The following is a 13,225-nucleotide window of genomic DNA, read 5'->3' on the forward strand; positions in this document are numbered from 1 at the left end:
ACCGCTATACTTACCTACATGCCTCCAGCTTCCATCCAGGACACACCACACGATCCATTGTCTACAGCCAAGCTCTAAGATACAACCGCATTTGCTCCAATCCCTCAGACAGAGATAAACACCTACAAGATCTCTATCAAGCATTCTTAAAACTACAGTACCCACCTGCTGAAGTGAAAAAACAGATTGACAGAGCCAGAAGAGTACCCAGAAGCCACCTACTAAAGGACAGGCCCAACAAAGAAAATAACAGAACGCCACTAGCCGTCACCTTCAGCCCCCAACTAAAACATCTCCAGTGCATCATCAAAGATCTACAACCTATCCTGAAAGATGATCCCTCACTCTCACAGATCTTGGGAGACAGACCCAGTCCTCGCTTACAGACAGCCTCCCAACCTGAAGCAAATACTCACCAGCAACCGCACACCATACAACATAAACACTAACCCTGGAACCTATCCTGGCAACAAAGCCCGATGCCAGCTCTGTCCACATATCTATTCAAGTGACACCATCATAGGACCTAACCACATCAGCCACACCATCAGGGGCTCGTTCACCTGCACATCTACCAAAGTGATATAGGCCATCATGTGCCAGCAATGCCCCTCTGCCATGTACATTGGCCAAACCGGACAGTCTCTACGCAAAAGAATAAATGGACACAAATCTGACATCAGGAATCATAACATTCAAAAACCAGTGGGAGAACACTTCAACCTCTCTAACCACTCAGTGACAGACTTGAACGTGACAATTTTGCAACAAAAAAACTTCAAAAACAGACTCCAAAGAGAGACTGCTGAACTCGAATTAATATGCAAATTAGATACAATTAATTTAGGCTTAAACAGAGACCGGGAATGGTTGGGTCATTACACTAATTGAATTCCCCCCCCCTCCCATGTTAAGTTCTCCTCACACCTTCCATGGGTCATCTCGATTATCACTTCAAAGGTTTTTTTTTTTTTTTTTCTTCTGCTGCTGATAGCTCATCTCAATTGATTGGCCTCTTACAGTTGGTATGCGTACTTCCACCTTTTCATGTTCTCTGTATGTATAAATATCTTCTGTCTGTGTGTTCCATTCTATGCATCCGAAGAAGTGGGCTGTAGCCCACAAAAGCTTATGCTGAAATAAATTTGTTAGTCTCTAAGGTGCCACAAGTACTCCTGTTCTTTTTGCGGATACAGACTAACACAGCTGCTACTTTGAAAACAACACTGTGACCCCAGGAGAAAGAGCTTAAATCATACCACTATGTGCCAGATTTTCCAAGGAACTCAGCACCCACAACTGGGGCTGGATGTTCAAGGGGACTGACGTCCCATTTACCCAGGGTGCTGAGCTCTTCTGAAAATCCGACCATAGAAGTCACAAGCTACTGCATGCTGAGCACTTTAGAAAGCCTGGCCCCATGTGAAAGGAACACCCGTGAAAGGAGCCCACTTGTAACTTACCCCAGTTTCTGCAGTTTGCAGTTTGGGTGTTTCAGTCCTTCACACAACTGTTTCACACCTGAATTGTCCACTGTTTTTTCTCCCAGGATCAGCTCTGTCAGCGTCTGGTTGGTGCTGAGAGCAGAGGCAAGATCCCCACAACAAGCAGCTGTGAAATGGCAACCACTCAGTCTGCAGGAGCCAGAGATATACAAAGATTTGTGACTGCTTATTTTTGCCCCATTCGCTGGCATCAGCAGTCTTCATTCTAGGCATGAATGTTGTGCCTGGCTGCCTGTGACCCCAGTGGGATGTTCCAGCAGCCAGGGATAAACCACTGTGCTCTGAGAGGAGCCTTTGGGATTATTCATAAATTCCAAGGCCAGAAGGGGCCACTGTGATCATCTGGTCTGACCTGCAGTATAGGACTTCCCCCAAACAATTCCTGTTTGAACTAGAGCACAGCTTTTAGACAAAAATATTCAATCTTGATTTTAAAATTGGCAGTGACAGAGAATCCACCACAACCCTTGATAAATTGTTCCAGTGGTTAGCTACCCTCACTGAAGCTTATTTCCAGGCTGAATTTGTCTAGCTTCAACTTCCAGCATTGGAACCTGTTATACTTTCCTCTGCTAGACTGAAGAGCTCATTATCAAATATTTGTTCTCCATGAGGTACTTGGACACTGTGATCATGTCTCCCCTTATCCTTCTCTTTCCCAAGCTAAGTGGATTGAACTCTGTCACTATCAGGCAGGTTTTCCAATCCTTGCATTATTCTCATGGCTCTTCTCAGGACCCTCTCCAATTTATCAACATCCTTCTTGGACTGTGGGCACCAGAACTAGACACAATATTCCAGCAGCCGTCACACCAGTGCCAAATACAGAGGTAAAATAACCTCGACTCCTCCTCGAGATTCTTCTGTTTATACATCCATTAGCGCTTTTGGCCACAGCATCGCCCTGGGAGCTCATGCTTAGCTGATTACCCACCGTACCCCCTCAAGTCTTTTTCAGTCACTGCTTCCCAGGATAGGGTTCCCCACCCTGTAAGTGTGGCCTACATTCTTTGTTCCTAGAGGTACACGTTTCTATTGGTCTGTACTAAAATGCACATATTGTTCACTTGCGCCCAATTTCCCAAGCAATACAGATCCCTCTGTAGCAGTGACTTGTGCTCTAAATCTCTGCATTATTTCCCATTTTGCAATTTTTGTGTCATCTGTAAACTTTATCAGTGATACTATGTTGTCTGCCAGGTCATTGATAAAAATGTTACAAAGCATAGGGCCAAGAACTGTGGGACCCCAATAGAAACACACCCTCATGACTTAAACACTACAAGCCCTGGAGGGAATACTTTACCATGTGCAGGTGTTGTGTCAGTTACTATGTGTTCTATATGTGATTGTTCAGATGAGTTGAAGGGAAAGGTAGATTGAGGGTCTATTTCTAGTAGGTGGGGTAATCCTAACAATATCCTGTAATGACCTGCTGGTTCCCTACTGGATACTGCCCCCTCTAGAATGGTATGAAGAGAAAGGACTAAATCCTAGGCTATTCTGGTAGAGGACGGACCTAGATTAGCCTCTCACCAGTAGGGGGCGCTGTGTTAACCAGAATGACAAGGAAAGAGACGTGACATCCTGTGGACAGAAGGGATCAGGCCGGGAGAGAGAGATGGCCAGTGTGGGTGAGAGTGAGCAGCAGGCTGCAGGCAGCGAGGACAAAAAGCCGGGCAGTGGTATCCTGAGATCCAGGGCAAGGAGGCAGGTGGGAAGGTGAGAGCTGATCAGGGAAGCAGGCTGTGGCTGGCGGGCTGGGAGCAGCAGCATCAGGACATGTGGGGGTGGAGCAGCCTGCAAGCAGGAGGTGAGAGGCAATTGCTAAGGCTGGGTGACAGGAGGACAATACACAGGGACCCCGAGGAGACCAGAGATGACAGGGCTGAGCTCTGGCCAGTGGGGTTGCGGACAAGCCCTAAATTGTCTGCCATGAGAAGGATGGGCCAGAAAGGCCAATGGAAAGGGGTGGCACATCTGGGTCTTCGGTGGCAATTTGGTGGCGGGTCCCTCACTCCCTCTCGGAGGGAAGGACCCACCGCAGAAGAATGAAGCAGCGTGGTACAACTGCCACCGATCACAGCTTTTTTTTTTTGCTTTGCCGCTTAGGGCAGTAAAAAAGCTGGAGCCGGTCCTACATAGAGGCTATAGAGCTGCTCAGCTGACTTCTTGAGGATTCCCCTGCACTGGAGAATCCCCAGGTGCCTGAGAGCTGGCACCGTGGCTCCTACTCACCCCACTGCTGTCCCCAGTGCAGGGGATGAGAGCAGGGGAAAGGAGGGGAGGCTGGAGTTCAGCTGACTCTGGCAATCCCTGGCTGCTGGAACATCCCACTGGAGTCACAGGCAGCCGGGCACAACTTAGAGCAGCGCTGCAGGTTCTCTAAGTCACGCCAGGCCCCAAGGTGAGGGGAACACACAGGTAGCTGACAGCCATGTGTGAGCCTTCCACCCTCTCCCCTAAACTCTGCCCCTGCACCAAGTGCAGCTTGGCCAGAGCAGAGGGTCTGGGCCTGAGGTCTCTAGCAGTGGAGGGGTGTGATGTGTTTAGAAAATAAAGGCTGGGAGGGCTCCCTGCTCTGTAAATAGGCTGGGGAACAAGAGCTAGGTCCCATGGAGACCAGGAGAAAGGACTGGGTCTCTCTGTTCCACCTCTTGCAAACAAGGATCAAATTCCACATCCTGAGTTGTTTATAATAAACCCAAGGAGTGAAGAGAAGGGGTGGGGTTTCCTGGCAAGATCAGCACTGCTCAGTACCAGGAGCAAGTTCTTACCCTGCCTGATAAGGAAGAAGCCTTTCCTGTGCACAGGGTTCTCATGCAGAGCCAATTACATCCCAAACAGCATGTGATTAAACTTCAGTGCTGGAGTCCCCACCTGCTGTGTGTTAAGGGCTGGCAGTAGGAATCAGCCACTGCTCACAGCCTTGCCCCACAGGGACCTGAATTTACTCCTTCCTGAACAATGTCACAGAGAAGGGAAATCAGTGGCAGCTGGGAGTGGAAGTGAGTGAGGGGGATGGAGTCAATACTGAGAAGGGAAAGGGAAATGTTTTAAGCAGCACATGCATCCGAAGAAGTGGGTTGTAGCCCACGAAAGCTTATGCTCTAATAAATTTGTTAGTCTCTAAGGTGCCACAAGTACTCCTGTTATTTTTGAGGATACAGACTAACACGGCTGCTACTCTGAAACATGCAGGTGTGTGGATATAGATACTGACCAAGAGGGAGATGATGCCAGGGAGCCAGTGCACATGGGGCAGGGAGCAGGGTGTGGGCTCCAGGAGGCAGGGGAGCAGAGGCAGGAAGAGGAGCTAATGGAGCAGGATGAGAATGAGGAGGAGCTGAAGAGGCCAGACCAGCAAGGGAGTGGTAGGGAGATACAAGAGGGAATTGAGCAGGTGTGATCAGGCATGGGGCAGGCAAGCCCAATGGGGAGTCCTTTCTGGAGCCCAGGAGGATGTTCAGCAGCTGTTAGTTGGTTCGGGGGCACCCAGTTGGCCACACAGAGCACTGGATGATAGGGGCAGGCAGAGAGGGAAGAGCTGCTGCTTTGTAACTCCAGAGGGTTTGCAGTATCCAGAAGTGCTGATGTGACAGTGCTAGGGCAGGGTGCCATGGTGCGGTGCTTCCACACTAGCTATCTGACTACAGTGCAGTTTTACCCTGTATCCACACACAGCACTGGGTCTATCTTTGCAGTTTCGATGCCCTCTGGGTACTTATACCACAATTCTTGGCACAGCAATGGATTGTGAGAAATCAGGCAAGGCATTCTGGGAGCCATAGGCAGTTATGGGAGATGGGGTCAAACACCCATAACTTGCCAGGCAGTGTGACCATTTCAATTTCCTACTCCCAGAAAGTCACCCCAGCTGGACGAAGGGGACTCACTGTCTGCTCGGAGCAAAGTGTGACAGCACCAAAAACCAGGAAATGAATCTGTCTGTACAGAGCATGGTCCCTCCACAGCGCCCCCTTTGGGATTCAAGGGTGTTTTGTACTCACCCAGCCCCTTGTCAGCCAGCACCAGGCTGTCAGCAGTACAGGCTGAGACAGAAACTCACCTCTCTGACTGGTTCCACGGAAGCTAACCCCTTCTAGGCCCGGAGAAGGATAAAACCCCAAGAAAAGCAAACAGCTGGTCCCAAATGTGTCATAGGCCTTCCCCCCCTTAACCCTGCCCCAGTGGGGGAGAGGACTAGATGACCTCTTGAGGTCCCTTCAGCCCTACAAAGACCTTAACAGCAGAACAGGCAGATGAAGCTGGATCATCCCTCAACAGCAAGGTAGGCAGATGAAGGCTGCAATGGAGGAGAAACCCCTGGTTGTCTTGGACTTCCTTGCCACCGGACACAGGTGCCTCTTCCGCCAAGATTTGTGTGGTTGCCGGTGTGCAACGCCTCCTCCATATTAAACTACTCACGCATGGGCTTCTTTCACAGGAACAACTTTTATAAAACCTGTGGAAGAGTCATCCTCGTCCTCGAGGGATCGACGATGACGACAACAACAACATGTCTGTGACTCCTTTAGGGAGCCTCTGGCCAGCAGCAGCCCAACTCAATGTCCTCTGGGCGCCCCCTGAAATTTTCCTGAGATGACTGTCTCTAGCCCAACTCACCTTCCTCTCAGGGTGCCTGGACCATCCGCAGTCATGGGAGCAGGCTCTGTCCTTGGCCAGGCCTCACCCTGGGAGCTGGGGACTAGAGGTTTGTGCTTCTCCCAGAGCCACCTCCTGCAGAGCCGGGCTTCCCCCCTTTGAGCGTTCCTCCAGTACTGACATGCCTGGCAGGTGCGGCAGCGCAGGGCTACTCAAATCCATGGCAGCTCCCTAACCCCTTCATGTCTGGTGTGGGATCTGGACGCCCATCTTCACACCAGCCTTGCTCAGATGCAGCTGTGTGGACGTGGGGCCGTGCAGGGGAGAATCACCCAGAGTGTATTAGGGCTAAATTCCACTTTGAATTACCCCCTGCGCAGCCCCTTTGGCTTGTGCAGGAACAACCCTGCGCTGGCAGGAAGATCCTGGGTCTTGTCCATGTGTAATCTCTATGGTCAGTGGAGCTGTACAGATGTAACTGAGGGCAGAATTTGGGCCTTGTGACCCAGCAACATATTGGCTCCATCCCAGTCCTGTAAGAGAGGAATTACCATATCAAATAATCCAGGTTTAACAGGATAAGCTTCTGCATGTCCTGCTCAAATTGCTACAAAGTCACATACTGAAAAATCCAATTGATGGCTGCTGAGCTAAGTTGCCTTTGGTATGGAAGGAAACAAATATACACTTCTTCAGAGAGCAGAAACATGTTCAAAGCAGACATAAGATGCTCTACACATTCCCCAGAGAACGATGAGAGATGAGGAGCATTTGAAAACAGGTGAGTGACACCTTCTCTGCACTCTCATTGCTAGTCACACCTCAGCCAGGCATTACTGTCCCTTCAACAGGACCGGCTCTAGGCACCAGCAAAACAAGCACCTGCTTGGGGCGGCACATTCCCAGGGGCGGCACAGCAGATGGTAGCAGTTGTGGAGGCAGCTGGGCCCGCATGGCCTCAGCCGTGCAGTGCAGAGCACGCGGGCGCTGCTCACCACCTCGGCCAGGTTGTCGTGGCGCACGTCGCCCATGCCGGCCATGTCATGAGCAGGCGCAGTCCCCAGTAGCTCACCTCCTTCACCCGCAGGATGTCCGGGGACTTGGCCGCCAGCACCGACTTGTGGGCTCGGATCCGCCGGCGGGACACTTGGATCACCAGGTCCGGCTCCTCCGAGACCAGTTGCTGCGGGCTCCAGGGCTGCGCTCCAGCCTGTGGACAGTAAGTGCCAGGCGGCGACCGGGCGATGTCGCCTCCTCCTGCCTCGGACTCGGACGCGCGTTGTTAATCTCCCGCTGGCTCTTCCCCACCCGGCTGCAGGAGGAGGCTGCTCCGGGATCCTGCTGTGGGGCTTTGTCCTCCGTCCCGGGCGAACTGAAGCACAAGGAGGGGCTGAAACCACTGGGAGCTTGCAAAGGGAGCACGGCGCTTTCCCCACCCCCGCTCTCCTCTTCCCCAGCTGATCCACTCCCTTCCATGGAGCCGGGCTGCTGCTGGCTGCCCTTGCTTCTCTCCGCTTCCCCCAGAGCTTTCCCCGGTGGCACTAGCTGCTGCTCTGCTTCTCCGCAGAGCCTTTTTGGACAGGCTCTAGCAGAGGCTGGACCTGGCTAATGCGCGCGCATGCACCCCCCCCCCCCCCCAGCTCAGCAGCACAGTCAGCTACCCCTTCGCCTTCCTCTTCTCCCGCCCCCCTTTGCCTTTTTCCTTTTTTTCCTTTGCGGTTTAAGGTTGAACGTTACTGTGGGTTTTCCTTGCTCAACTCTCCTTCTTGGCACACGGTCAATTTCAGCCTTGTTTCCCAGCCTGACCTCCTCTCACATGCTGAGAGGAGAAAGAGGTGTGGGGCAGCCGTCCCTGCAGCCACTCGCTGCTGAACTTTTCAACTCCACTAATTTCAACATTGGTTAGATATCTGTAACCATCGTATGTTTGCTGCAGCTTGATTGCTCAGACTTTCCGTGAGTGGCATTGACAGATCAATGTATAGTAATAAAGTATCTCACTTCCTGTTCCTTGGGGGAGTTGGATTTTTTTTTTCCTGGAGCAATTTAATTTTCTATGAGCCTTTTTCCTTTTTTTTTCTTCAGAGTAAGCGACACATGTTCTTTAACAAGTGAAAGATCACTGAGTTTTAACAGTTTTGATTTACCAGATGTTCGTATCAGCCTGCATGCATCTCCCAAGATCAGTTTGACTAATTGCACTGTTTTATTTCAGCTCAACTAAAGATTTTCCTTGGACTTTCTGCTCTGAAATTTGCAGCAACAGAGTCAACGAAACATGCTGATGTGTGATTATATTCTGCGATTATTTCCCCAATATGCAAACATGTGTAAAAGCCAAAAAAAAGGGGGGGGAGGGGGCCGCCAACATTTTTTTTTGCTTCGGGCGGCAAAAACCCTAGAGCCGGCCCTGCCCTCCAAGCACCTGGAGGCAGACAGAGCCTACAAAAATCCACCTCCACGTGCACTGGAGGCTCAGATTTTGTGTCCAATAACTTCACCAGTAGTCCTGGGACTCTCCCTAAAACATCTCACCCTTCTGCATTGTTTTCATCTCTTTTTATAAGACTGTACTGTGGGAGAAAGCTGCAGAGGTGCCACTGAGCATGTAATGGATCTTCATCCACACTCACAGTGTGTGAACTAGCTTAGGACTCTCCCTGAGGCCACTTTTCAATTACGGTGGGGGGAGGGGGAGGGTTCTATTGCAGTTGTCATGAACAGCTGAGTTTTGAAAGTGCTTTAAAATCCACTTGTGTAATTAGCTAAGACTGGAAATTGCTAGGCTAGTAGAAGGTCCAGGGTAGAGTTTGTGGTTCAAATTTGGACTCATTTGGTCAAGAGGTTCCCACATTACATCATTCCCTGTCCACCACATGAACAACCGTCTTTCAAAACACAATAGTCTTCTAACACTTCTTAGCACTGAGCTAAAGAAAGTTCAGTCCTCCTCCTGCCTGGTCAAGCCCACAAACAAATACACACTCTGTGTGTTTGGGGGTATCTTAATTGTTGTGTAATGGGGCCTGCATGTGTGTTGTATCCATATGAGCCAGGGAGTGGGTGTGAGGTGAGTGTGTTCACTTGTCCCGTCTCAGTCATGCACCAGGCTTAACTAGAGAAGCAGCATCTGTCTGGGCACATGGGGCACCTGTTCGGGCTTTTGAAAATACCAGGTGATCAGCCATGTCCTTCTCCCTGTCCTGCTCCTTTGTTCTCCCCTCCCAACTGGATATTCCGGGTCCTTTGTTGTCACCCTCACCACTTTTCAGAAAAAGCCAGGAGCACCCAGAGAATGGGGGGGAAACAACCCCCTCCCTCTTTTTCCAGCCAAACTGTCATTTTGCCAGCACACGCCTCTGAAAGTGTTGACTGGAATGGATAAGCAACTGTGACCATGACAAAATCTCTGTGAAACATCCCTGAGGACTTCCCCCCCCCCCCCCCCCCCAGCTCTGGAGAATGGGAAAATTCTTTTGCATTTAGCATAAATTCTAAAAGTGCACAATTATTTCTTGCTACATGATCTTTATTGAACGCCAGCAAAACTAACACAAATATACATCCAGGATAAACGGCCGTTGGAGATGGATACAGAAATATGATGACTTAATAGCTGTGGAGTTGTGTAAAATTACAATCCCCTTGTAAATATACACGTAATAGAATGAACCATTGTAGCAGAAGGACAGTTCCCCTTTGGACCCAAGGATGGTTCTTGAGTCTCCCCCCTGCACTGACAGACTGAAAAGGGGAGGTTACCAGACCCCTCCATCTCATAATCCCGCATCTCTCCCTCCCCTAGGCCCTGATCCCCTTTCTCCCTCCTGCCCCCCCCACTCTTCCCTGAAAACAACTACCCCACTGCACAGTGACAATAGAGCAAACCCAGCTCCTACTCCTAAGCCTCCTGCCTTCATGCAGGAGGGTTGGCCCGGACAATCTCTACCCAGCCCGTGCCACAGATATGGACATGTGCTGCTGGAGTCCCTGGGGCTGGCAGGGTTTAATTTTAATAGGGGCAGGTGTTCTCCCACTGCCCAGCTGCTCCCTCACCTAGTGGCAGGGCAGCCAGGTCACAGCTGCATTCGTGCAGTGGCTCCTGCTCACCAGTCCAGTAACTCTATGACCAGGTCAGGTTTTGTGTCTTTCACAGCATCCAGCTCTGCCTGGATTTCTTCACTTAAATACCCTTTCGTCAAGCTGTGGGGAAAACAGGGAAGGAAAAGGACGTGTTAACTCTCTGCAGACAACATCTGAGCCCACAGCCCCTAGGAAGCCCAGCACTGCACCCACAGGATCGGTGTCACTGTCACTGCCCTGCCTGCTGATCTCTCTGCCAGCAGGTGCCTTTCCCTTGCGGGGGGGTAAGAGAAGCGCTGGTGCAGTCTGTAGTCTGGCCTGCTCGCCACCCCCCAACACACACCCCACTGACACTGTGAGCTCTGAGCAGGGACAGCAATTTCCTTCTGCATATAAAGGACTGGATTGTGCAGCCCTTGCTCAGGGCAGGGAGCATTTACTGACACGGACAGGCCCATTGGTCGCTGTGGGGCTACTCAGTGCTCACAGGGAGCAGGGGCTGCAAAATCCAGCTCGCAGAATCTCCCCATGGAAGAAGCCTGATCTCAGCTCTCATGTGCTCCTCACACCCCCTCCCCACAGGCTTCAGTAACACAGCCCTTGAAGGAGGAGAGTTTTTATCAGCTGTTGTGGGGCTTCACACTTGGCCTGACACTGCTGAAATCAGGTGGGAGCTCCAACTACACCCCAGCTGCAGGAAGACATGAACATTTCACTTACTCCTGTATTTACTGTTACAGCCAGTTCAGGAGAATGGGGTTTGTTTGTCTGCAGCCAGTTTGGGAGAGCAGGAGCCATTGCTCCAGTTCAGAGTATGGTGCTTGTGATGCTGATAAACCAAGGGCCAGCTCTGGCCAAGGCCGTAGGCCTATGACAAACTCATAGCTGGAAGCCAGACCAGCTGACTGGTATTTTAGTATCCTTCAAAATAGATGTAAATGTATAAGAATGTGTTTAGTATTTAAACTTCATGAAAATCTGGTGGGATGCAGCATGCATTTTTTTCACTTATCTGTACCCTGTTCTAATGTAATAGCAAACATCTGCAGTGTATATGCCACTATAAGGAAGTAACTCATCAAACAAGAAAGAAGCTGTCTGTAATGCAAATTAAGAACTCTAATAAACAGGGACGGATTTACACCTTACACGCCCCTAGGCACAGCATCTTCAGCGCCCCCCTCCCAACCCAGAGATGCCTCCACAGACCCCCCACCACAACTGCACAGCACCCTGCACACCACCACCACCCACTGCCCAGCGCCTGCCCCCCCCGCACAGCCCCACCACCACAATTGTCCAGTGCCTCCTACAGATTCCCAACTGTCCAGCAACTCAACACACACAGACCTCCCCCACCTCCCACAACCCCCCCCCCCGGCCCAGCACCCCCCACAAGCCTCCCACTGCTCAGCACCCCCCACAGCTCCCTCATTGCCCACCCCCCCACAAGTCCCCTCAGAGACCCACTCTCCTGTGGCCTTCCCCCCAGCCACATTCACCAGCCCTGCTGGGAGGTGGCTGTATCTGCCGGGCTGAGCTGGCAGCACGGTCAGGGCTGGTCGGGGATCGCTCTGGCCCCTCGGGAACAGTGATCAGCCAGGTTGGAGCAGAAACAGGAGCGGGGCCTACCCAGGCCGGGCTCCATCAGTACCCACTTGCCTGGCATGGCCCCCTGTGTTGGTCTGCTGAGCTCCTCCCCTGCCATAGGGGGCTGCTTTGCCTTCCCTGCTGGCAGAAGTGCTTCAGCAGGACTGTGTGAGGTCATCTCCCCATCAGCCTCTCCTGCCCCCTGCCGGGGCCCAGGAGTGGCAAACGTTGAATTTTTAGGTGCCCCTAGAATGACAGCGCCACGAGGCATGTGCCTACTGTGCCTAATTGGAAATCTGGCCTGGCTAACACAAAGGTGTTAATTCCTGCGCATTGAAATCAAATGGTCACTGTGTATGAGATCAAAGATCAGTCTCTAAGTGCATTCCTCTTTTCCCGCCATGAAGAAAGAACCCATGTATGGGCCATCATGACCACTTGGTTTCTGTGAGAAGAAGCTATAAATATGGACACAAGGAAAAATTCTTCATCTTTTGACTGTTTGAATTCTTATTTTTATTCTCATTTTAGTTACCACTAATAAGTGGTCCACTCCCACACGTGCCTCATTCCTGCTATGTACATCTTCTAAAGTTCTGCTCCATTTGTGCTGAAATGTAATGTGATCCAACTGGTTTCCTGTTCTGTGATTTGTTCACCTCCATCTCTGCTGCCTTTTGAAATTATACACTGTAACTCACCTGTACATATATCTTTACCTGCTTTAACCTCTCAATAGCTCTCATTTCTTTTTCTGGGGGTATGTCTACACAGGAATGTAAGCCTAGGGTTAGTGGGACTGGAGTCACCTGACCTGTGTCTGGAAATCCTGAGTTTGAGCCTCTACACTGCATTTTAACACTCCAGCCCTACGAATGTGTTGCACTCTACTTACTGCCCACCCTACTTCCTAACGATGATGGTGCTGTTGATGGGATTCAGTTGCTCATAAGGACACACAAGTACAGAAACTGCATAATTAGCTCCTTTGGTGGCTGTCTCAGTAGAACGACTGCAGTTTATGAAGATATTGAACTGCTATCTAATCTGAGAACTGGGCTCTCCACCTCTAGGCTGAGTCACACTGGCAGGAAAATGCCCATGTGCTCCTGTTCTGAGGATAATTAGGATGTCAGTCTCCAGGGCCGTCAAACTATTCAAATGAAACTTTGCAATTCTTAATTTTTAAAGTGGGCCGTTCAATGACGGTGGTTTTGTATGGTTGGTTTTTTATTTATGTTTGTTTTGAAGTTTGACATAAAATGTAGGTTTCAGAGGAAAAACATACCCCCACTCCAGGCTGGCTGCTGCTGGCTATGGAGCGGTGAAGTGTATCCCCAGGGCTTGGGGTGCAGTGCGCTCCACCATCTCACCACAGCCCAGGAGGCAGGGATAAGGGATCCCCGGGAGTCTGTGGGGAAGTTTTGAGTCTGGCTCCCACT

The 13,225-nt window shown here is 50.8% G+C and overlaps 1 protein-coding gene across 1 annotated transcript in view; it reads right to left on the reverse strand.

Annotated features, from left to right (window-relative positions):
* Positions 1-10,216: 10,216 nt before the first annotated feature.
* Positions 10,217-13,225, reverse strand: part of LOC135877391 (NACHT, LRR and PYD domains-containing protein 3-like) — a 184,214-nt gene continuing 181,205 nt past the window's right edge. Inside the window, exon 13 of the mRNA XM_065402819.1 lies at positions 10,217-10,313. Within this exon, the coding sequence (XP_065258891.1) occupies positions 10,217-10,313 (97 nt within the window). The remainder of the gene's footprint in view (positions 10,314-13,225) is intronic.

Source organism: Emys orbicularis, chromosome 4, assembly GCF_028017835.1.
Source record: "Emys orbicularis isolate rEmyOrb1 chromosome 4, rEmyOrb1.hap1, whole genome shotgun sequence".
Taxonomy (NCBI): Eukaryota; Metazoa; Chordata; order Testudines; family Emydidae; genus Emys; species Emys orbicularis.